This window comes from Megachile rotundata, chromosome 2, assembly GCF_050947335.1.
Source record: "Megachile rotundata isolate GNS110a chromosome 2, iyMegRotu1, whole genome shotgun sequence".
Lineage (NCBI taxonomy): Eukaryota > Metazoa > Arthropoda > Insecta > Hymenoptera > Megachilidae > Megachile > Megachile rotundata.
Genome location: NC_134984.1, coordinates 16,875,243 through 16,901,956, shown reverse-complemented (window position 1 = coordinate 16,901,956; position 26,714 = coordinate 16,875,243). Strand labels below are relative to the sequence as shown.

General features: G+C 35.2%; 1 protein-coding gene across 1 annotated transcript in view; it reads right to left on the bottom strand.

The window, feature by feature from the left end:
- Nucleotides 1-842: 842 nt before the first annotated feature.
- The window catches only part of LOC100879837 (tyrosine-protein kinase Dnt), a 95,962-nt gene continuing 70,090 nt past the window's right edge, over nt 843-26,714 (bottom strand). Inside the window, exons 4-9 of the mRNA XM_003699673.3 lie at nt 23,093-23,267; nt 13,490-13,694; nt 4,901-5,057; nt 3,975-4,242; nt 2,936-3,122; nt 843-1,700 (exon numbers count right to left, since the gene is read on the bottom strand). Coding sequence (XP_003699721.1) covers nt 1,452-1,700; nt 2,936-3,122; nt 3,975-4,242; nt 4,901-5,057; nt 13,490-13,694; nt 23,093-23,267 — 1,241 coding nt within the window. The 3' untranslated portion in view covers nt 843-1,451. The remainder of the gene's footprint in view (nt 1,701-2,935; nt 3,123-3,974; nt 4,243-4,900; nt 5,058-13,489; nt 13,695-23,092; nt 23,268-26,714) is intronic.

Genomic DNA, 26,714 nt, shown 5'->3' with positions numbered 1-26,714 from the left:
TAATTACAAAAAAGGTAAGAGAAAAGTCAAAGAGGTGTAAAAATGAGCGCCTGTGCGATGACATTGAAGGTGCATGGCAGTGTCGGTTGCAAAGCCACAGGCGTTCTGTCTGTCGCGATATAAAAAGTGTTTTTATGCGTTTCGAGTTATACTTTTAATTACTATGGACGGATGTATCCGCGTCGACCTTTTTCATATTTTTTTCCTTTTGACCGATCCGGTCGCTGTTCGTTTATTTGTCCAGAATCGAATCATTTCGATCCACGAAATTGCGCTATCGTTCGATCAACCGTGCTCTGTTTTGATTCTCTGTTGCTATTGAACTTCGAAACGGAGGTGGGCGAAAGATTTCGTATAATAATATTTTTCTATTTTTGTCTACAATGTTTCAATACCTTTTTTGTAATGTATTTACTTTTATGGGAAATGAAAATCGAGTCAATGTGCGTTGGCGAGAATTATGAAATTGTGAAGTTACAATCTTGATATGAATTATAAAATTATGAAGTTATAATCTTGATGAGAATTATAAAATTGTAAAATTATAATCTTGATATGAACTATAAAATTGTGAAATTATAATCTTGGTAAGAATTATAAAATTGTAAAATTATAATCTTGGTAAGAATTATAAAATTGTAAAATTATAATCTTAGTAAGCATTATAAAATTGTGAAATTATAATCTTGATGAGATTTATAAAATTGTAAAATTATAATCTTGATGAGAATTATAAAATTGTGAAATTATAATCTTGATGAGAATTATAATATTGTAAAATTATAATCTTGATATGAACTATAAAATTGTGAAATTATAATCTTGATGAGAATTATAAAATTGTAAAATTATAATCTTGGTAAAAATTATACAATTGTGAAATTATAATCTTGGTAAAAATTATAAAATTGTAAAAATATAATCTTGATAAAAATGATAAAATTGTACAATTATAACCTAAAACTATAGTAACTAGTAAATGTTCAAATTGTAAAAATAAGTACACTGTGTTTCATGTGATCATCAATGACTTAGTTGCAGAGTTATGCTATAAAGTTTTGATAAAATAGAAATAGTTAATCTACCCAGTCTTACAGCTATTTCTATAGCGACAGTTCAAACAAAACCTCAAAGTACAAATAGCAAATATAAATCAATATTAAATAAAATATATCCCAGCACCGTTTCGAGTTCAAATCTCTAGGGTCGATCACAGTCGCAAATGGGCAGTATTTTCATTTCCATACAATTTGATTCCCGTTTTCTTTGATTCTCAGAAACCGCAACCCTCGGAACGTGCTTGTTTCATCTCCCGTGAAATCAAGTCTCTTCAAAGTCTCTCTCTTGCACGTTGAACTTCGGTTAACCTCGACAGGAAACATTCTTCTCGTGATTTTATTTTGTTGGTGTTTGTATGTGGTTCCGGTGTGTAATCGTAGGATAAGTTCGGTTTAGATGAAGCCACCCAGGGCGTCGTGGAAGTCTTGTAGGTAGGCGAGAAGTTGGGGCATGGTTGGTCGATCTCTGGATAAACCTAACCAACACACGGCCATCACCGCGAAAAGCTCGTCTGGACATGGTCTTGGTTGCACCAGTCGATAACCGTCTCGGAGACACGCCATCATTTCGAATGGATCCACTTCGACGTATGGCTGCTGACCCATCGTTGCTAACTCCCATAAGAACACTCCGAAGGACCACTAAACAGAAAGGAGAAAATCAGTGCTTGTAGTTGGTAGAATAATATTTTTGGTATTGAGGAACATTTTTGCTATTGAGGAACGTTTTTGCTGTTGAGGAACATTTTTGATATTGAGGAACATTTTTGATGTTGAGGAACATTTTTGCTGTTGAGGAACATTTTTGATATTGAAGAACATTTTTGATATTGAAGAACATTTTTGCTATTGAGGAACGTTTTTGCTATTGAGGAACATTTTTGATATTGAGGAACATTTTTTCTATTCATGCAAATTTGTTCATATTATGAAAAAATGATTGAATTCATATTTTTAAAAATGATGAATGTGGATGAGATATAAATAAAAGTACATGAAAATGTATAAGAATGAAAAATTCATGAAATATATATGGGAAGTAGACTGAAAGTACATAGAAGCAGATAAAAATGAATAAAAGAGGATGAATGTGAATAGAAAGTAGATAAAAATAGATTAAATCTAGATAAGTCAGGTAAAATCATCATGCAATTTAGATTAAGCCCAGATGAAGTCCAAATGAAATTTTGGTCAAGCTCATATTTAGATCAAATCTAAATAAGATTTAAATCAAGCCCAAATTTAGGTCAAATCCAAACGAAGAATTAGATCAAACTCAGATGAAATTTAGATGGGATCCAAATGTTAGAAACCTAGGTATCCAGATGAAATCACACTTAGATAAAGTTCAAATAAGATTTAAATCAAGCCCAAATTTAGGTCAAATCCAAATGAAGATTTACATCAAACTCAGATGGAAAGATAGAATTCAATCCACATAACATTTAGGTCAAATCCAAATAAAAATTTAGATCAAACCTAGATGGAAAGATGGAATCCACTTTATATAAAATTTAGGTGAAATCCAAACGAAAATTTAGACCAAGCCCACATGAAATTTAGATGGGATCCAAATGTTAGATGAAACCTAGGTATCCAGGTGAAATCCAAATATAATCTTAATAAAGTCCAAATAAACTCCAAATAAAACCCCATTGAAAATAAAATTCAAATCTAAATAAAATGCAAATGAATTTCAGACAAAATCCAAATAAAATCCAAATGAATTTTAGACGAAATGCAGACAAAACCCAGATAAAAATATAGCTTGAGAAAAAGGTAGACAGGTCTATCTCCCACCAGATGGCATACTCCGGTTCGGTTAGCAATATTCGCATGAAAATAATATCAACGTTAAACGGAAATTATAAGCATACCACGTCCGTAGCAGTGCTGTACTGATTGTGCTGGAGCGTTTCCAAAGCCATCCACCGAATGGGTCTATTCTCGTTATCACCGAGGCAGTGGTAATCCTGAGGGAAAAGATCTCGCGCCAAAGCTGTATCAGCTAATTGAACGTGAAGGCTGCTTGGCTCGATCAGGCAGTTTCTTGCTGCGATGTCCCTAAAACCACATAGTCATCTATAATCTATACGCTTTCTCTATTAACTCATCTTTTTATACCCTATTCTTGCAATCATTCTTGAACAAATATTGATCAAAAAACCATGCAATTTTTTATAAATCTAAGAAAGAAATAATGTCAGATTCTATTGATTTTGGTACTAAAATAGATGTTACAAGTATTGCAAATGTTGAATTAAGGACGTAAAAATGTAGAAATATGGCCGGGAACTTAAGTGGAGAATGGTGTGAAAAGCAACACCTGCACCTCTATAAAATCGATTCGACGGAGGTAGATAAATGAAAGTTTTGTTCAATGAAATATGTACAATTAAATGACTACAAGACATTGAAAGACATCGTTATCAGTTGTTTTTTAATTCACTTTTCATTGCTTTGTACGGTACAGAAAATATCTTACAAACTTCTACTTTTATTTTTCTTTATTTACAACCCTCGAGTTCATTTTTAACTTCTACTTTAACTCTCGTATTTCAATTGTTACCTTTTAATTTTTGTTACTTTTACGATTCAACTCCTAAATTTTAATAAACATAGAACCTCACAGTGAATCACCAAAAAAGTTATATAAAATAATTCCCTCTGTTGTAATTATTCTGTGAGTTGTAGTTACAATTTTATTCTATATTTGTGCACAATGCTGCAATATGTAATATGTGATATTATATAATTTTACTTATAGAACAAATTTTACAAATGAATTTCTTTAACTAAATAATTACAAGTAAGAAACTTCCAACCCGTCAGAAATTTTTAATGGCGTGCATGTTCCCTAACGTAGGGGTTGAAGTATAATTGATGGGTGCGTTAAATAGTAAAGTGGATAATCACCTGTGCAGCAGCCCTCTACCGTGCAAGAATGCCCCTGCCCTGGCTACTTGTGCTCCAACGTGCACCAAATCCCTGGTGACAGGATGATGAGTCCCGTCGGTAAGGTACAGCTTTAAATTCAACACGCCCGGAGTACTGGTGTATGCCAATAATGGACAAGAACTATCCAGGCAAGCAGCCGCGAGAGAAGCTATGTTTGCATGCACTAATCCCGCCAACTGGGAACCCTCCACCACCAGTAAGGACGCCTGATAAGCCGATGCCACTTCTACAATTTCAAACTTTCAGTGTTAGTCGGACATTTTAGTTCTTTACTGCGAAACCAAAACCAAACAAGTGGAGTTCAAATTTAACTTCATTCGCTATGTGTATGTTGGATTTGAATTTATAGGAAGATTAGAAAGATTAGAATTTAGAGAAGGGAATTTTTAAGGATAGTTAGAAAATTAAAATTGAACTATTGACAAAATAATTTAATATTTTTAAATATAGGTACATGTGTGTAGAAGTAATAGATATGTACATATGTGAAGAAGTAATAGATATGTACATATGTGTATAAATAATAGATATGTACATATGTGTACAAGTAATACATATGTACATATGTGTACAAGTAATACACATGTACATATGTCTACAAGTAATACATATGTACATATGTGTGCAAGTAATTGATATGGACAATATGGACAACATGAACAATATGGACAACATGGACACACATGGACAATATGGACACACATGGACATACATGGACACATATGGACACACATGGATAATATGGACATAAATGGACAATATGAAAAATATGGATAACATGGACAATGTGGACAATTAGAACAACAAACATAAACAATAAAACAAGACTAAAATAATTAATACATATTAGAATTTAATTCTATACTAACAAGTACTGAACGTACCTGTGACAGTCTTTATGATAACTTCTTGCTCTCGACCTGCCAGTTCCAGAGTGCCTTTGTAAACGCGCCCGAAGGTGCCTTCTTGCACGAGGTTGCGGCAATATAACGCGGACCTCGATACAGCGAGTGCTCTGGCTTTTTCACAAGGATCGGTCGACTGCAAATTAACAGACATGATCATATTAATTCATATATTTTTGCAATTTTTTTTGACTATACAGTGACTCCTTGTGAACCTAACCTCATCTAGCTTCACAAACAGCACGATAGTTTTTGATCAAACAAGTTAGTTTAACGAAGTTTAACGAACAAGTTACTTTAAAAAAGTTAGCTCAAAACAAGTTTGCTTTTAACCAAGCAAACTAGTGTGAACAAGTTTGTTTTTAATAAAAGAAGATAGGATTAATAGGTTTGTTTTTTAACAAAGAAGTTAATTTGTACAAGTCAATTTTTGGTTAAAGAAGTTACATTGAAGAGATTAGTTTTTAATCAAAGAAGTTAATTTGAACAAGTCAATTTTTGGTTAAAGAAATTACATTGAAGAGATTAGCTTTCAATCAAAGAATTTAATTTGAACAAGTTAGTTTGTGGATAAAGAAGTTACATTGAAGAGGTTAGTTTTTAATCAAAGAAGTTAATTTGAACAAATTAGTTTGTGGTCAAAGAAGTTACTATGAACAGGTTAATTTTTAACCAAACATAGTTAAATATCTCTGTGAAGCTAAATATTACAGTGTCATTACAATTCCATACATAAGAAGATTCTTTTCCTATCAATCGCCTATTTAAAATTCAAACTACAAGTCTCATCTTCACAAATGCTCTTTCTATCATTTTTCATCATGTTCCCACGTATCATCGTTCCCATTGTACCCGCGTTTCTTTTTGTTCGGCCATGGTTTTTCACCGGTTCATGGGGGTTGCACGTCGCGGGGAGTGCAGGGACAGAAGACGGCCGGTTATTCATTAATTTCAATTTTCCGGAGTTTTGCCTTCGGACCCTCCTATTCCATTTGCGTGTTCGCGACACGTGCACGCGCGTGCGTCAGAGAAGGCGAGGAAAAAACCAGAGAGAGATGAAAAACAGCCGAAAAGCAGCTTGAGGAACGTTAACGCGACGCAAATTACCGGACGATGTACAGTCGAGAGCAAATTTGACTTCCCTGAGGGCGAAAAGCCACCCAATTACTATTCTTTTGGGGCGATTTTATACATCTGGAAATTTAGTAATAGGAGGTTGTAAATTTGGGGTTTGGGGTTGCAAGTTTGGAAATATGGAAGTTGGGGAGTTTTTGGAATTTGGGGATTTCGGATTTGGAAATTTGGGATTTGGAAATTTAGAGATTTGGAAATTTAGGGATTTAGAAATTTTAGAAATTTGGTTTGGGGTTGCTAGTATGGAAATATGGGAGTTTGGGAATTTTTGGAATTTGGGGATTTCGGATTTGGAAATTCGGGATTTGGAAATTTGGGATTTGGAAATTTGGGATTTGGAAATTTGGGATTTGGAAATTTAGGGATTTGGAAATTTAGGGATTAGGGATTTGGAAATTTAGAGATGTGGAAACTTGGAGATTTGGGGATCTAGAGATGTGGAAACTTGGAGATTTGGGGATCTAGAGATATGGAAACTTGGAGATTTGGGGATCTAGAGATATGGAAACTTGGAGATTTGGGAATTTAGAGATATGGAAAGTCAGAGATTTGGAAACTTAAGAGATTTGGGGATCTAGAGATGTGGAAACTTGGAGATTTGGGGATTTAGAGATATAGAAACTTAGAGATTTGGGGATATAGAGATATGGAAACTTGGAAACTTGGGGATTTAGAAATATGGAAACTTGGAGACTTGGGAATTTAGAGATATGAAAACTCAGAGATTTGGGGATCTAGAGATATGGAAACTTAGAGATTTGGGGATTTAGAAATATGGAAACTTGGAGATTTGGGAATTTAGAGATATGGAAACTTAGAGATGTGGAAACCTAGACATACAGAAACTTAGGGATGTGAAAACCTAGAAATATGGAAGCCTATCCATTCACTTAACATATGCAATGCACATTTTTCATGTAACACACTTAACCTCCACAAAATACTTTACCCCCATAAATACGCAAAGTCTATTTATCATCGTAAGTTTCCTCTCCACAATGATTACTCGCAAGCTGATTATCCTCCACCTTTTTTCACTACCGGTTTTTCATTACCACATTTCGTTCCGCTCGTCGAATCCCCGCTGTCGACCTCTCTTTTTCTCCCCCGTTCTTTTTTCCTTGGTCGCCCTCGCGCTGGCACCGCCACTTTCACCCGTTTCGTTAATGAAAATGCAATGAGACAATTTGAAATCGGCCCGAGCACATTTGGCGCGCGGATAAAGCGGAATTTCAGCGGCGAAATAAGCTTATAAATATAAATAGTCGCGGAGTAGCGACGCTTTGTTTAACCGGTAATCCCGGGACCGCGACGAACGAGATTGCCGGTAGTTGACGGAGTACAATAATTTCGTTATTATGAAAAGCAAAGCGGATGCTTTAACGCCGCTTCCGTCACGGTTAAAACGCGATAATCGACACTTCTAATTGGAATACTCGCGGAACGGTAACAAGATGAAATGCGCAGCCGGGACACCCGTTGAATCATGCAACGATTTATGCATCGTTGCTGCGTTATTTTGTACAGGCTGTTTTATTCGCGTTCAACAGTTTAATTCAATATAACGGCGTGTGACGTCAAAGTTACGTGAGTGTAACAACGTGCGGATGAGAGGTACAATTTTGCGCGTCACAAAATTTACAAATTTTCAATTAACGGATTTTCATGTTCTCGTATGATGTTTGGAATTTATTGTTGATGTGGTGCAATGTAATTGTGGAAGAGTTGGATAGAAATGGAAATTGTGAAATCATATAGTATTATAGCAGTATAGTGGTATAGTGATATAGCAGTACAGTAGTACAGTAGTATAGTAGTATAGTAGTATAGTAGTATAGTAGAATAGTAGTATAGTAGAATAGTAGTATAGTAGTATAGCAGTATAGTAGTATAGCAGTATAGTAGTATAGTAGTATAGTAGTATAGTAGTATAGTAGTATAGTAGTATAGCAGTATAGCAGTATAGCAGTATAGCAGTATAATAGTACAGTAGTATAGTAGTATAGTAGTATAGTAGTATAGTGATATAGTAGTATACTGGTATAGTGGTACAGTAGCAGACCAGCAGTGTAGTAAAGCAGTTTAGTTGAAGAATTGAATAGTGAAATGGTAGATTAGTACAATAGTGTATTAATGTAGTAGTATAGTTGAAGAATGAAATAGTAATGAATAGTGAAATGTTTAAATACTGATATATAGATATAGTGAAATAGTGAAGTAATAAAATAGTTTGCTGGTGAAGTAGTGAAACAGTAAAGTAGTGAAGTACTGAAGTGGTAAAATAGCAGAATAGTGAAATACTAAAATAGTGAAATATTGAAATAGTGAAATATTGAAATAGTGAAACACTGAAATAGTGAAATACTGAAATAGTGAAATACTGAAATAGTGAAATACTGAAATAGTGAAATACTGAAATAGTGAAATACTGAAATACTGAAATAGTGAAATACTGAAATAGTGAAATAGTGAAATACTGAAATAGTGAAATACTGAAATAGTGAAATACTGAAATAGTGAAATACTGAAATAGTGAAATACTGAAATAGTGAAATACTGAAATAGTGAAATACTGAAATAGTGAAATACTGAAATAGTGAAATACTGAAATACTGAAATAGTGAAATACTGAAATAGTGAACCACTGAAATAGTAAAATACTGAAATACTAAAATACTAAAATAATGCAAAAGAGTGCTAGAAACGAAAGGAATCGACGATGGATTAAATCGAAAAATTGTTATTAATTTACCGAATCCGTATTAAAAGTTCCGAGCGGAGTACGGCCGATCGTCAAGCTGCAAAATGAAGCTTTTAAAGTGCTTTCAGCGCAAAACAAACGGGCGACGTTTCACCAAGTCCTCTCGATAAATAAATCGAATTGCTGCTTGCCGCGTATCCGGCAGAAAGTTCGCTCGTGACGCACTTAAATCAATAGCACAATTGTGATCGTATAAAAGCGATTCGTCAGTCTACTTTCATTCTAATGAAAACGTTCATCGCCGCGCCGCTTCAATTCCCCTTTCCATTTGTTTGCCACGCCAGTTACGAATCTGTTTTTTCAGACTAATAGCTGCGCTTGTTAATTATACGTCCGACGCGACGTTGCTGCCAACTTCAGAAACTTTTATTTACCGATCCATCGACGCGACGGCTAGTTCTTCCATGTAGCGAAAATATCATGATACAAGTACCGTTATAACCAACGATCACTGTCACTACTTCTTACACATTTCCATCTATTTTTTAGTATTTTTTATTTGTTTAGAATTTTTTGTTGTTATGTTTACTGGGAAGTTAGGGGGAAAGTTGGTTTAATGTAGGACAAGGAATTTAGAAATTTTGAGATATAGGGGCATAGGAGTGCTGAGGCAGAGAGACATTCCAGAAATCTAGGAATTTAGGTATCTAGAAATCTAGGAATCTACTGATCTAGGAATCTACTGATCTAGGAATCTATTGATCTAGGAATCTATTGATCTAGGAATCTATTGATCTAGGAATCTACTGATCTACGAATCCACTGATCTACGAATCCACTGATCTACGAATCCACTGATCTACGAATCCACTGATCTACGAATCCACTGATCTACGAATCCACTGATCTACGAATCCACTGATCTACGAATCCACTGATCTACGAATCCACTGATCTACGAATCCACTGATCTACGAATCCACTGATCTACGAATCCACTGATCTACGAATCCACTGATCTACGAATCCACTGATCTACGAATCCACTGATCTACGAATCCACTGATCTACGAATCTACTGATCTACGAATCTACTGATCTACGAATCCACTGATCTACGAATCCACTGATCTACGAATCCACTGATCTACGAATCCACTGATCTACGAATCCACTGATCTACGAATCCACTGATCTACGAATCCACTGATCTACGAATCTACTGATCTACAACTCAACAGATCTACGAATCTATGAATCTACGAATTAAGGAATCTAGGAACCTCCAAGAGATAGGAATACTGCTACTATAACCGAATAGTGAAACAGTAAAACTAGTAACCTACCAAAATAGCAAACTAATGAAATAGTAAAGAATACTAAAATATTGAAGTAAAAGATAAATAAACTAAAAGTGCAGTAACCCTGCTGCACTACTTAAACATCCCAGGAAGCTCGTGCGAATTTGCAGAAAGGTCGTGTATCATTTACCGAACGTCCCTGGCGGATAAATTCGTGCAGAGTACACAGAAGGACGAAAAGAGAAGGCGATACCGTATTCCAAGTAGAAGCGTAAGTTTTCCCCAAGGTTCGCGGTTACATGTGTACACCTGTAACATACGTTCGGCTGACACGCGTTTGTGCAAACACGCTCCTCTCTCCGAGCTTCTTCGTGTTGGTTGACGAGGGTGGCGTTTCAGACGAGGACACCGTGGCGAGGGTTCAAGCATACGCGTATACCCGGTAAATTGATTCAAGATCAAAGCCGAAACAATCACAGGACCCACTTGCAGTTTCTCTTCAGCTTCTCCTCCTCCACCTTCTCTATCGCGATGGGGAAGGCAACCGCGTGTATAACATTCTCCCTCCTCCTCCTCTTTCAACGATCTCTTTGGATGTTACGCAGCTGGTATTGCCACCTTTCTTTTTCCCCGGGAAATTAATGTAAAACGCTCGTCTCGAGCTGCAAAGTGCTCCGGCTGCTTTTTCGAAACTCCATTGCATATTTATTCGACATTTGCTCGATCTCGGTCCCCTCCGTCTCCTCTTTTATCTTGTCCCGTTCAACGGGAACACGAGCACCGCGGAATGTCAGAGAGGTTATTATTCTGGTTATTTCGTGTTTCTCGGATATGTACTCTGGCGTTGAAACTTCCAGCTTCTCGAGCCCCGCTTGCCAACGGACAGCTATTGTGCTCTGTTATTCCAATACCACCAACTATTTCTTGTTTAACGTTCTCTTTACACTTGTAACTTTCGATTTACACGGATTTTTCTTTCTCAACGTTTACTTCTCCATTCCTGCCACATATTCTATGTGGTGTGATGTGATGTATGTGATGTACGGCGGGGTGTGGTGCAAATTTTAACTTGGTTGTTAGGTTTAGAAATTAGTGGAACTTTATTACTTTACTGTTTTACTATAATATTGTTGTGACACTATATTATTCCTCTCTGTATAAATACGTCAAGCTGATCTCTGTATAGACACACAAGTAACGTGTATTCAGTCGAGTTAGGATTTTTTAAAGACATGTCATGATTTTATCCTGTGTATAATTAAATCAAAATCTTTCTGACTAAACATCTTGATATCCACAAGTAGTAGAGCCTTTAACTTTACTTATTTTAACATCATATCAATAGACACATGTTTGATGTATCTCACAAATGAATCATGTGTGAAGGCCAAAACATCAGCTACTAAACACCCAACTCAAACCCCCAATAAAATAAAATTTCTCTCCAAGATCCTATTTCAGTGTGGATAACACCTTCCAAATCCAACAATAAGTGTTTCCCGATAACGAAAGAGAAAGCTGTTCCCAGTAAAAAGAAGAAAAATAGCAGGTTTTACAGCTGTACCAGTTTCTTACGTGCTCGGTCGATTAGACGTAGGTTGTCGGTTTGGCGGGTTTGGAATAGCTGGATAAAGAGTCGAAGGGTTGGAAAGGGTCGATGGAAGAGAAAGTTGTCGGTAGAAAGCGGCCTGTACCGTCGCAAATTCGATAAAGTTTCGAGCACGCCTCTCGTTTTGCACGCGAGACCGAACGAGACGAAAGCTCGCAGCCTCCGTTTCCGTTGCTGAAAGAAGGATACAAGAGAGAGAGAGAGACGGGAGAGACAGAGTTTGCGATGAACAGACAGGAAGAAGAGAAGGGGAGGAGAGGAATGAACGGTTGAGAGAAAATCGGATTTCCTGACATGCAATGAGAGTTTCTCGTCTACCTTCCACTTTGTTTCGCGGACTGTTTCGCTAGCCTTAAGCTCATGACGCCATTCGGAGGAACACAATGACCTGACATTTTCTGCCGAACGAGTTAGTAAAAGGTTCTTGAAAAACTGATACGCTGTAACTGGCTTTTTAGACGCTCGACAAATTTTGAAGTAATCGAAGATGGATTGACGTACATGACAGTAGTGCACGTCTGGAAAGTTGACGTGTGGAGCAATGTGGATGGCGTTGTTTTTGATTGTCAACTTACCAGACGCTCATAACATCTACTGCAAGATTAGATGAAGTTAAAGTTGAAATTTATGTAGGTGACTTTAGTAGCGTACATGTCTGCAAAGTTGGCATATGGACCAATGAAGACTACGCTGTTTTTGGCTGACAACTTAGCAGACATAACATCTACTGTAAGGTTACGCGAAGTTAAAGTTGAAATTAATGTAGGCGAGTAGTGTACGTCTGGAAAGTTGACACATGGAGCAATGAAGACTACGTTGTTTCTGGCTGACAACTTACCAGACGTACATAGCATCTACTGCAAGATTAGGTGAAGTTAAAGTTGAAATTTATGTAGGTGACATTAATAGTGTTTATGTCTGTGAAGTTGGCATATGGACCAATGAAGACATGCTGTTTTTGGCTAACAACTTACCAGACATAACATCTACTGTGACATTACGTGAAGTTAAACTTGAAATTAATGTAGGTGACACTAGTAGTGTGTATGTCTGGAGAGTTCACATATGATTGTTGTTAATTTTCATCTTACCAGACGTACATAGCATATACTGTGATATTACGCGAAGTTAAAGTTGAAATTAATGTAGCTGACATTAGTAGTGTGTATGTCTGCAAAGTTGGCATATGGACCAATGAAGACTACACTGTTTTTGGCTGTCAACTTACCAGACACACATAATGTACATCTACTGTGAGATTAAATGAAGTTAAAATTAAAATTAATTTAGATGGCCCTAGTAGCGTGTACGTCTGGGAAGATGGTGTATGGACCAATGAAGACTCTGTTGTTTCCAGCTGCCAACTTGTCAGACGTACACATGACTTGTGACACCATCCACATTAAATTTTAAGTTAGATCGATGTGTTAGACGGAATTAATATACTTCTTCACTTTGAGTATCAAACTTACAATAAGTAGTCAGTAAACGAACAATAAACAACATTGTTCTCAAACGAATTCAAAAAATAAAATAAACAAAGTTATCACAAAAAGTCATAGACATCATTGCAAACTAATTAAGTATTGTCTTTCCCTATCAACACAAATTATAAAAAATATATGAAAATTTGATATTAGACCAAAATTCGGTTCGACACGATATTGCGTGAAGTACAAAGTGGTAGCATAATTGGTTAAACTTTTACAAGCTTCTCGCAGTGGCTGTCTCCTCGAGAGTTTCATGTGCCATAGTTGGAAAGCACCGTAAGCACTTAATGCAATATCTTAGGGAAGTTGCCGTAAAATCATTTTGCACCGTACCTGACTCAGATGCGTCATATGGCTGGAAGCGTAGTAACTCGCTCTGGAACCGCAGGGTCTCGCATAGAGTGGCTCCAGGTCGGCAATGGTCGCGTAACTTCCGGAATTTGCGCTTCCGGGTCGTGGGTCGACCCTAACCAGAACAGAACTTCTGGCCAGGCCACCGGTGTCTGCCGCCGAATAGCTGCAGCAGGGCAGTGTTTTCCTGCAAGGACAGACGACCCTGTACCTATGTATCTAATCATTATACACTGGGGTTAATTATTTCTGTAATGCACGACACGCTCTCTGCACCGACAAAACCCACCTGCACCACGAATAATTGACTGAGTTATGGGGAACTACCGTTATACCACCACCCTTGCGACTGTAATAGATTCTCTATGGTCTTATCGTTTACTTGTTCTACTGACAAAGTTCTTTGATTCATGGAACTGCGATGGGTCTGTCGATAGTGCGATTTGATGTATGGTTATGGGGGGATTATTTTTGTGATGAGGTGCAGTGTGTGGTTACTTTGAAGGTTAGAATACCAAATTCAGGAAGTCTTAAGTTTCAAAATTTACAAATTTTGAGTTTGAATATGTAGAACCTAAACATCAGCAAATTTCAGAGTCTTCAAGTTCTCCAATCCTTTAATACGTGCATCACACAGGTTTTTCTACAAATTTCCAGGTCTTCCAATTCTAAATTCACAATTTCCCAAGTCCTTAAACTTCTAAATACTAAATTCATCAAGTTGCCAAATTGACAGATGCTATAAGGTTCCAAATTCCTAAATCTCCAAATCCTCAAATCCTCAAACCCACATCTTCTCAAATCCTCAAATCCTCAAACTCTCAACTTCTCAAATCCTCAAATCTTCAAATCCTTGAATCTCCAAATTCCACAATTTCCCAAACCCCTAAACTTCTAACTCCAAAACTCTCCAAGTTCCTAAATTGTCAAGTTCCATAATTCCCCAAACCTCCAACGCCCCAAATTCCCAAATTCCCAAACTCTCAAATCCCCAAATTCCTGAATCTCTAAGTCTCCAAACCCTCAAACCCACAACTTCTCAAATCCTCAAATCCTCAAATCCTTGAATCTCCAAATCTCCAAGTTCCACAATTTCCCAAATCCTCAAACTTCTAACTCCAAAACTCTCCAAGTTCCCAAATTGTCAAGTTCCATAAGTTCCCAAACCTCCAACCCCCCAAATTACCAAATCTTCCAATTCCCAAATTCCCAAACTCTCAAATTCCCAAATTCCTGAATCTCTAAGTCTCCAAACCCTCAACTCCTCAACTCCCCAAATCCCCAAATCCCCAAATTCACTGTCAACCACCAAATTCCATATCCCCCAACCACAACCCTTAAACGGTTCTTACCACCCTATCCCCACCAAATCCACCATAAATTTCCCAAAGAATTTCATTTCGTATACAAATTTCATAGCCAACCGTGTTTCAACCTACAGCGCAATAATCTTAAATTTCACGATATCGAGTGTGTACCCTAAGAGGAATATTTTTTATTAGATGTAATTTTGATAGAAGGAAGGAGTGGATAGAAGCGGTTTCTCCTCGTTCCTGTAACGTCTTCCGCTATGGGGAAGTCCCGAGCATGGGCCAATTGTCTCCCGGGGGATATATTAGCTCTTTTGAGGCTCTCCAGTCTGATAACGCGCGGGAAAACGAGGCTCAGGATCCTCTTCTGCCCCTTATACGTCCCCTCCGGGGGCGAGACTGCAGATTTTACATCCGCTCGCTCGAGTAAACACAGCACCCACCCCTTTTGCACCCTCTTCTCTCTTACAGACTCGATCTTCACGCACAAAGGACGATTCTAGAATTCGACAAGAACCTTTGCGGCCGAATGCTCCTTTCGTATTCACTTTGATGCGAAATTTATTTAGTGCAAAATTCTGTCGTACAGTTTCTGTTTAATCGCTGCGTGTGAACCTCGAAATGTAGTTTCAAAGTGATTATTTAAACTTGACATGAAATGGGACACAAAATCACTCCTCTATGTTGACTCTTAGCAATATTGTTTTTAAGTTAAAATTTTAGTTAAAAATATTCCTTATGAGTATATTATTTTTTCTTGGAATGTTATCATATATTCTTATGTTTTATATATTATATGTTTACTTGTCTTTGTATAAAATATGACAGTAACATATTTCATAGTACACAAAAAGTTTTTTGAACCAATAATAAACTGACTGCAGATGTTACTTTTGACTAACCCTTATATAATATCAAAAAAGAAGTGTTCCTATTTTGAACTATATCAAATATTTTTTATTTCATGAAATATATCTCTTCAACATTAAAAGCCAAAAATTTTCTAATGAAAGATTTTGTAGTACCGTTGCAGAATGACGCACCAGGTGCGTCATCCGCATGAAGTACGATGGTAATTCGCGCCAGACTGTATCAATCGTAACGGAATAAAATAAATCGAGCATGATAAATGGAAACCGGCATCGAGCCGTAAAGTACAGCGGGCCGAAGTCCTCGAGCATCGATACAGAAAAACCGAAGCGTGGAATATTCGAAAATGGCTGACGCCGGTCGCTGTTTCTCGTTCCGACTTTTTCTTTTTTTTTTCCTCCCCTGTCGAATCGCTCGTCGACGGATTTGCATGCGCGAAACGGCCAATAAATCCGGCGAAATATCGGAATTACCGTTCCTCGAGACGAATTCTTTCCGAGCATTTCCATCTATCCACGTTCTCCTTGTCTCCCGTCTACGGCCGCTTTTGAGCCTCTTCTCTCGGGCGACTCCGGTATTGCGTTTCAAAGGGGAACGAACCCTCTTTGAAAATTTTTCCCGCAGGCTAAGCGGTAATTTCACACGCTACGAGGACCTTCGACACAGGATCGATCACACGGGATATCCGTTGCAGGATCTGCTCGCAAACTTTCCTGTATATTGGAATGCGTGTCGAAGGAACGGGATGTTTGTCGACTTTCTATCGACGAATACCCAGCGTTTCGAGATTTGTCGAAATTTTCGACATATGTTCACTTTTTCCTTTTGAAATTATTTTGTAGGAAAGGTTCACTGTGTAGTACTTCATTAAATTAAAATTCTTGCAATAGCAAGGGTGGTTCTTCAATCATTTTATGAGTGCAAACCCCTTCGTGGTGAAATAATTTTTTTCTTTTTTTTTTCTGTCTTATTTGACCTTTTCTATGTTTGTATACATCTACGTATTTTTATATTCTATTTTCGCTGTAAATATTGTGCATAAATAATGGAGGTTGTTTACGTGAAAAATGATACGTCGTAAACTTGTTCGCAAACAATTGTGAAGCGAGTCCTATGGCCTGGTTTTGAAATATGATATCGTATGGTGTCCTCCAGTATCTCGTATGTTTTTATTACGTGGGAAAGTGCGTCTATGGGTCTTGGTTAAAAGCTCCTAACATTGCGTCCTTGCTGACATAAATAAAAACAAGCTTCGCTGGAACTTTGTATAGTGATTTAAAAAATAGAACTATAAATTTTTTGAACGTCTAGTGGAGAATATTATTTTATCTGTAGCAGTGAAAGATGTTATTCAGTTTTTATTGAAATACTCTATAAATTTGCCAGAGCAATGTTGGACTCATACTACTTGGATTTATTTAGTGAAAATTTTGAATGCAGTATGAAAATTGTATTACTGCGTTTGATTATCAAAAATATTATAAAAAATATTAAATAACAAAATTGAAAACTTGAAAAGTTCAAAAATAATATTTTCTCAATAACAATCTGTAAAAAAAGACTCATATGTATAAACAGCGGAAATAATTTTAATGTTTTCTCCTACATCTTACAATTAAAATATTCAATATCGTTAAGCACCAGTAGGAATTTAACGTGTAAGAAACACAGACAAGTACTTACGTATTAAAATTAGCATCTCGGTAATAACTCATCATCAAAGAAGGATCTTGAACTATTTCCATCTTAAGAAAAATTCACGATGAGGAACATCAAAAGATTTAATAACGTTCGTCAAGAGACAATTGGTCTACTTTGAGAGAAATTGGAAAGACGGTGTACAAAGGGAATGAAAATGAAAGGTGAAGAGAAGCTCTTAGCGTTTGATCTCATTTCTATAATTCGACCATGCCGGAATTCGTTTCATTGGTATAGTATAATCGTGCAAAAATTCGTTTAATTCATTAATATCGGAAATAAGAACCTTGCACTTAAATGTGTGATAAAAATTCAAACTTTGAATTTTGTTTATAAAGAATAACTGTTTAAACATATTGATATTGTCTGTTAATTTTTTAAATTAGATTCTTCAATTTTTTATTGTAATTAAGCTTAATAAACATTGGGAAGATTCAAATTTCCCGCCCTTAACGCCGCCATCATAAAACGAACAAACATCGCACGCAAATGTTTTAATTACATAAATCAAAACATTTCTAATAAAATAAGCGATGAATTACTATAGAAATCTTGTAGAATCTCATAAAGAAACATTTGAAGTGATTTAACTGGTAATTCAGGACGTGATTTAGCATAAAAAATAATTAAGAGCGAAAAGTACACCGAAAAGAGTAGGAAAAAGTTGCGAACGACCGAAATGAGACGGGTTATCATTTTCAGAATTTAAATGACGCCATACTTTATATAAATCGCTCGTAAAATCGCGTACCGGAAGTTTCCGAAGTGCTAATATATTCAAAGGAAATACGACAAGTCTGAGTAAGGAGATGCGGAAGGGGTAAAAGAAATAAAATCTCTCTCTCCTGCTTGGAGCTCTACTTCGAATCTTCTTGGATAAGATCTTGTTACTAAGTATGGCTACTAATTTATGCGTCATGAAATGGGTTATAAAAGCTCGATGGGAAAGTTTAGACGCATGCCTCGCGGTCGTCATGGTCTCGACTGTTTATAATTAACGATTAAACGCTTCTGTAATAATTAAATATTCCTAGATTACTATATTTCTAGATTTTTGGATTTATAGATTTTGACGTTTTCAAATTTTTATATTCCTAGATTATTACATTTGTAGATTTTTGGATTCATAGATTTTGATGTTTTTAAATTTTTATATTCCTAGATTATTACATTTGTAGATTTTTGGATTCATAGATTTTGATGTTTTTAAATTTTTATATTCCGAGATTACTATATTTCTACATTTTTGGATTCATAGATTTTCACGTTTTTAAATCTTTATATTCCTAGATTACTATATTTCTAGATTTTTGGATTCATAGATTTTTACGTTTCTAAATTTTTATATTCCTAGATTACATTTGTAGATTTCTATATCCCTAGATCTCTAGAATTTTGCACCTCGATATCTCTAGATCTATACATATAGATGTCTATGTCCCTAGATGCCTATATTCATAGATTTCTGTACCACAATGTCCCTAGATCCCTACATATATACATTTTTCTACTTCAATGTCCCTAGATCTCTACTTTCATAAATTTTTCTACCTCAATGTCTCTAAATCCCTATATTTATTTCTCTACCTAAATATCCCTAGATCTCTATATTTATACATTCCTACATCCCTTCATTCCTACATCCACACTATATTTGACAAACAAATATATATAAATAATGGATTGTGCAAATTATTCCAGAGATCGATTATACACAAATCCAGAGTTAGTTGTTAACAGAAGTCATTAACTGATCACACGGTAAAATAAACTGTACAAAGGAAACGTAAACACGCTCATTAATTTCCCGAAATTGTGGCAACAAACTCGTTCGCATGTTTGGTTGATATAAAACGATCTGTATTCGATTGACCCACGTAGTTTACATATATTCCGAACAGATTCGTTTGAAATTGTACATGAAATGGTTAACCAGAAACAGGTAGCCATTTTGACACGGTACTCAAAGGCTTCAACAAAAACGGTCAGATAAATACAAGTAATTAAATATATAATCAATGGAAAGTTATATTATCGATATATTTATTGTTATTGCTAAGAAAATAATTTAAAAATGATTGAAAATTAAAGATAATGTTAAAATACAAAATTTAATATAAAAATGGTAAGGGTAGAAAAATATTGTGCGCCCTACAAGAAGTCTTATGAAAGCATCACGAATCTGATTTGTCAAAGTAAAAGATATTACTAGTTTTATTTGTTGCTGATGCTGTTTCAAAACAAGTTTATGTGAAAATAAAAAATAAATCATTAACGTAGATGTTTATTACCTGTATCTCTCAAGAAATATGAAAGGATAACTCTCGTCAGCTAATTATTTTAAGCACAGAATATTATTAATTACGTTCATTACTGTCCAAAACTTATTGTTCGAAACTAGCTCGAAATTACTGTTCGAAAACTGGTTTAGTTATATGAAAATAACAAGCTTGCTCAGAGCAAATACCTATTATACTCCCAAGAAGTTTCTTTCGGCAATTGGCTCCTGCAGTCACGCACATACTAATTAGGCCAAAAACAATGACAGTCGACAAACGTCTTCAGAGTGAGTGAGATAGAGTGAATTGTGCTCAGTTGTTACTTGTCTAACACAGTGCAACTTGTATGCAATTGTTATTGTTAATATTATTCTTTCTTGCCGAAATGTAGATAGAAGTTCTTTGGGTCACATAACTCATGGGTTATCTATGTATATTAAACTATAACTAATGTAGCCTACTGCAACAACAGTAATATCTGAAGTTAGAGAAGCACGCTCTACGTTGAAGCATTTCTGGTGAAACGTGAGGGACACAGTATACTTGCAAACTCGAAGATTTACCAAAGTAGTTCAATCCAATAATTAAATCTTACAAGTTTAATAATTTCCATAATTTCAATAATTTCTATAATTTCAATGATGCCAATAATTTCAATAATTTTAATAAATTCAATAATTGATATATTAAATGTATATATTCAATATATACATTGAATGAATTCAATAATTCAATAATTTTAATAAATTCAATAATTCAATAATTCAATAATTCAATAATTTCAATAAATTCAATAATTTTAATAAATTCAACAATTCAATAATAATTATAATAATTTAAAGAAACTAAATAATTAAAGACACCATCGTCTTAACCATAGAACTGATACAATTCTGAAAGAGTCGAAAAAGTTGAACTGTTTCCTAATTACACTTTTTATAAAAAAATCCAAATAAACTTCAGCTGAAATTAACTCAACGAAACTTGAATCAAATAAATTAAACTTAAATAAATGAAATTTAAAATAAAGTTAATATCTTAAATAAATGAAATTTAAAATAAAGTTAATATCAAATAAAAAAAGTAGATAAAAACTCGAACGAGAACAGAGATCAACAATTTCTAACCCGAAACAACCTGAAACCAGCAAAACAGATCATCTACTTCCTGCAGGAGTATCAGCTCGAATCGTTTAGCTCTCGAGGAAGTATTTCACGCGTTAAAGTCCGCTCTCGAAGAGTAGAGAAAATGAGAGGAAAAAAAGGGGGGAACAAGGGTAAAAAGAGAGGAGTGGTTGTCTCTTTGCCGGGATCCGCTTCTTACATCCTCTCTAGCGCGAAAGTCCTCTCGAAACGGGAACGCGCAATAAAATGTCGGCTGCCGTTGCGAGCGACCGACGGATCACCGGGGCTTATTGAAAGGATATTTCATGCGGACGAGTTCCTATCCAGCTTATCCCACGAATTTCCCGCGGGGGTGCAGAAATCTTTCTCTGCTATCCCGCTCCCTTAGGCGAACCCCGGGTACATCTTCTCTATCCAACGGGAAATTCACGACACTGGAATACGTTCGCGACTTTTCGCTCTGTCTGCTCGTGGGAAATGAGACCGGCGATACGTGAAAAAATCCGATGTTCTACTGTGCGCGCCTTGAAAGAAGTCTCCCGGGACAATGCGGGGATTACGGCAGTTTCTACGAGCATGCTCCTAAATGCAAATGGTAGATGCATAGAATTGTATGGACCTAATTAGTAGATGCGAACTTCTACTGGAATGTCGTGCTTTGAGACGGGGAATGTCACAGTTTTTCCGTTTGATGAGATTTCTTGCGAGATACGGAGAGTAGAGGTAGACTACATGTAGGCATTAGTTAGGGTTTAGTACGGATAACTCATGGCGGCCATTTTTCTACTATGACTAACTGGGGCTGTAGCTATTTAAGCACGTAGTGATTTGGGAATGTATTGATTTGGACACATAGCGATTAAGGTTTGTACCGACTTCGAGACATAGCGATTTGGAGACGTATATTGAATTAATCTACTTTCAGTATCTGATTAACACTAAATCTACCGACGTACAATACGTACTTAATTTGAAATTAAAAATGAAGTTGAAAAATAAATAAACAAACGACCAAACACGAATTGTACGCACATTTATTCTTTATCTTGATGAAAATCAATGCTGATTTTAAGGAATGTAGTTTAACAAAATGTGTTCCTTAAGATACTTATGGAGCGGTCATTTGACCGGTTTGATAGTTTTAGTGTTAAACCACTTTTCATTCTCAAATTAAACTACCTTTCACAATGAAATTGAACTACCCTCAATCAAATTAAACCACCTGAAATCAAATTTAAATACCATTTAGAATTCTATCAATAAAAATATCAAAGTATGTCTCTAAACTCGAGAGTTAGATGATGCTTCTCTTTTTCCTCTGCACCGACATTTTCCCGAGGGAAAGCCATCACGCTGGATATGGAACAAGTTGTGTCTCTACAGAACCACGAGCCGTTTGTCGACGATTCCGGTTTATACGCGAATGAACGCGATTGTGCTCGAGGCACGATATGAAATTATCGTTTTAATAAGCGGAATGTTCGATCGATGCTTAATCGTGAAGCTTTCTCCCGCGGGAGATTAGCGAACGTATCTCGTTTTCATGAAATCTCGTCACTTTGGTTTCGCCGTCTCGTTGATTGGATTATTTATCGATATCTCGTTAACTTTGTTCGACATGAGCAAAGCTCTCGACTAATGCATTATACTAATACGTACTACGCGTATTATAAATATAATTTTCTCTATTAAGCCATGTTTCCAAATGTTTATTCTCAAACATTCAATACAAGAATATTCATGAAGAAAAATTATATTAATCATTATATTAATCAAGATTACATAGTTCAAATCCAGCTATTTCATTCGTTGGAGACATTTTTATTTGAACGTTGCTTGCAATGGAAGAGCATAAACAAATTAAATTATAATTATAATAAAAAAGTTTCTGAAGAAAAAATTGGTCTTCATCAAACTGTTATTTAATTATAATTATATTTACTGATAAGCATATTATTTATTGAAAAAGTATACTAATACTTGCTTCTTGTAAATATTTTTACAAACAAAAAAATAATTCACAATAATTTATAATTATTAGGAAGAATAATTATCAAGCAAACAACAATAAATTTGAAGAATAAATTTCAAAAACAAATGTATCTTTCTAAAAATAATATTTATATCAATAATGATATTTCTTTTGAAGTGAACGCCATTTTCCTGACCAGCAAGTGTCGAACAAAATGGCGCTCACAGCCAGTTTCCGCCCTTCAATCGCAGTTAATATTACTTTTCAAAGAATTCCGTGGTGAGAGAGTAATTTCGTAGAGCGAGTGAGTGTATCTGTGAAATTGAACTTACTGCGACTCTTGAATACGAGCCTTGCTGTTGCGAATGTACAAGGCGCTGGCTACACTACCGACGACTAATATTAAGGCGCAAGCACATGTCGCGGCGACGTAAAGTGTTCCAGCACCATTCACAAGCGGTCCTGGTTCCAGACGTACTGAATCGTTTCTTGGTGGTGCTTCTACTCCTGAAATTAAAAAAGAACAATTTACTGTCTATTTCTTAAATTAATATGGGATATCGTTTCTCTATTCATGGAAATTGAACATTGAAATACTATTATCTTATTGAATAAGGAAATATGCAAGTGTTGAATATTCGTACTTTTATAATTGTGACTTCTATTTCATGATTAAATTTTATATTATAAAACTTTGTAGCAATTTGTCATATACATATTTGTTCATACAATCATATGACTATACAATATCACATATGTAATATAAAAATGTACATAATATAATCAAGTTATCGTGTGTGTCATATTTTGTTCACATAAAGAATAATTATACATATATACTAGTAAACTGAGTATTTATTAATTTACCTTTACACTTTAATTTTTAAGTTTAAACAGTAAAAATAATATTATAATATTTAAAAGTAATTTGAAGCAAGTAATTTTAGTGATAAATTAAAAATATAGAGAATAAACGTATAGCACGAGTTCAACTGTAATTTAATGTATATCTTTCACCGGAAATGACTACACAGGAAAATGATGGTTGTACACATTGACTAGGAAGCAGTTCAATCGACAAAATGGGTTGTCGATAGCGTAATGCGGCTCGAACACGCTTTGTGGCCGTAATACAATTATTTTACTGGTGTAGAGAAGACCGTTCATTAAATTGCATAGGAGAATCCATGTTGATGACCACATTTCTACGTTATTATGCTGTCAAAGTCACGCGCGGGCGCTGAAATATCGCCGACGTATTTGGAATATGAGTTTACCTTATACGACTTATGAATCTTTGAACGTTTGACGGCCTGTGATGTTGACTTTCTGTGAGAATACATGATTTTGACGGTGTTGAATGATTATAGAGAGTGGTAGTGATGGCGTCGAGTGACGTGCAAGCTTTCCGATATTTCAGGGTTTGGGAATTTGGGAATTTGGGAATTTGGGAAAGTGGAAGTTGGGAGAGATGGGAATTGAGGAAGGTGGTGATTGGACAATGTGGGAATTGGACAATATGGGAATTGGAGAAGGTGGAAATTAGACAATGTGGGAATTGGAAAATGTGGGAATAGGACAATGTGGGAATTGGGGAAAATGGAAATTGGACAATGTGGGAATTGGACAATGTTGAAATTGGACAATGTGGGAATTGGACAATATTGGAATTGGACAATGTAGGAATTGGGGAAGGTGGAAATTGGTCAATGTGGAAATAGGACAAGGGGGGAATCAGACAATGTGGAAATAGGTCAATGTGGGAATTGGACAATGTGGGAATTAGACAATGTGGGAATTGGACAATGTTGGAATTGGATAATGTGGGAATTGGGGAAGGTGGGAATTGGACAATGTGGGAATAGGACAATGTGGAAATTGGACAATGTGGGAATTAGACAATGTGGAAATAGGACAATATGGGAATAGGACAATGTGGGAAGTTGGAAGCAGGTAATTAGAAAATCTACAAATTGGAAAACTGAGAACTTGTAAAATTAACAATCTTGAAATTCAACTACAAAAATTTCAAATACCTAAACTTACTAATCCAACACCTCAAAAACCTAAAAATCTAACGACCACCTAACCACATCATTACATTAAAAAAACATCAAATTCCCTCTACACACAACCCCAAAAAGTGGCACACATGTGAATGCATGATAAACAGCTATCCTACAAACCTTGAATACACGTTAAAAATTAAAATATGTAAACGCAACGTATGAATTTTGGGTCGTGACTCGCTATATCCTCCAGAATAATGTAAATTCGTGGTCCTTCCTCTAACGAGACACAATCTTTTTGTCCGTCTGCACCGTTTCGTTTTGTTTTGGATAAGGTGGTAAGAAAAATGGGATTCGCAGCGTGGCTAGGATAAATAACACCGAGCAAATGAATGAGCTTTACACGATCGCACACACGATAGTGGAGGAATTTCTCCGAGTTGAGATGTGCACGGGAAAAAGTGCAGGAAAAACTGTATGGCGATGCTGCTGTAAAAGAGAACCGGTAAAATAACGGTTGAAGAAAATACGCTTTATCCACAAGTTACTGCTGTAATCGTGCGCTTTTCGGTTTAATTATTATTTCTTTACTGCTGCTTTTCAGATTGCTGTAATTTTGCGGAGTTATTTCTTTGAAAAACTATTTTTATATTTTTATATCATTTTTAATTTTTAATATTTATTGTTCTCCTCTAGTTTATTGCTAGAATTAATATTTGACAATTCTTTAATCATTTTTAGATAACAATTTTTTGTTATATGACAATTTTAATCTTGTCAATTTATTTTTTTTTTTTATTTGATTGAGGATGTAACTATTTTTATGTAACAATTTTGATATTTCCAAATTGCTGCTTCATTTTATTATTTTCTTGTTAAATTTTCTCAACATTTAATAACTTCTATATTTGCAAATTAATTTTCTTTTGAACTATTATTTATTACCAGACTCAATATTTAAAAATTTGATTGCAGTAATTTTTTTTATACATCAATTTTAAAATTTCGAAATAACTACCCCTATTTTATTATTTATTTACAACAACGTTCGATTTTATTTAATTTTAATGTAACTTCTTCTACACACTAATTTTGAACTCATCAATTTTGTACACTTGTAAATTTTTATTTTTAATATGATATAAAAATTCACACATTTAACACAGCAATTCTGTTATACAACATAAAACAGTCTTTCACAATTTTTTTCATGTTTTTAAATTTTTTAAAAGTGTAAAACGCTGAACGCAATTTGTATACGTAATGCGAAAAAGTGTGTTTACTCGCGAAGGGTTAAATTTAGTGGTGTGTTTACGGACTTTCGAAAGTTGCATGTAGAAAACTGAAAACTCGCGAAAAAGTTGTTAAACAAATAAATTGCGCAGACTGACAGCAAATGTAGGTGCTATAAAATGCTGTGTCCAACTTCTTGGAAGAATTTTTTCTTGTTTATTCAGGAGGAAGTGACACCTTAAAACCCTCTCTTTACGCGCTACAATGCTCACCGAGATGGACGACGCGAACTTTTTAAGTAACTTTAGTTTTCATTCCTTTCGTCGTGAAATTCTGCGCAAGCTGCTTTCGAGTAATGCGTTCAATTTCACTAGACTTTATTTATTACTGTAAATAATTGGATCTTCTTTTATTGCAGGGTAATGAAATAAAAGGGAACTTTATTTAGGTTATCTGCCTTCAAAAAATTGAATCTGTCTTTCACATTATCAATAAATTAATCAAATTAATAAAATCAATAAAATTAATCAATTTAATAAAATCGATAAAATTAATCAATTTAATAATATCAATAAAATTAATCAATTTAATAAAATCAATAAAATTGATGAAATTAATAAAATCAATAAAAATAGTGAAATTTATAAAAACAATAAAATTGATAAAATTACAAAAATGAATAAGATCAGTAGAATGTATAAAATCAATAAAA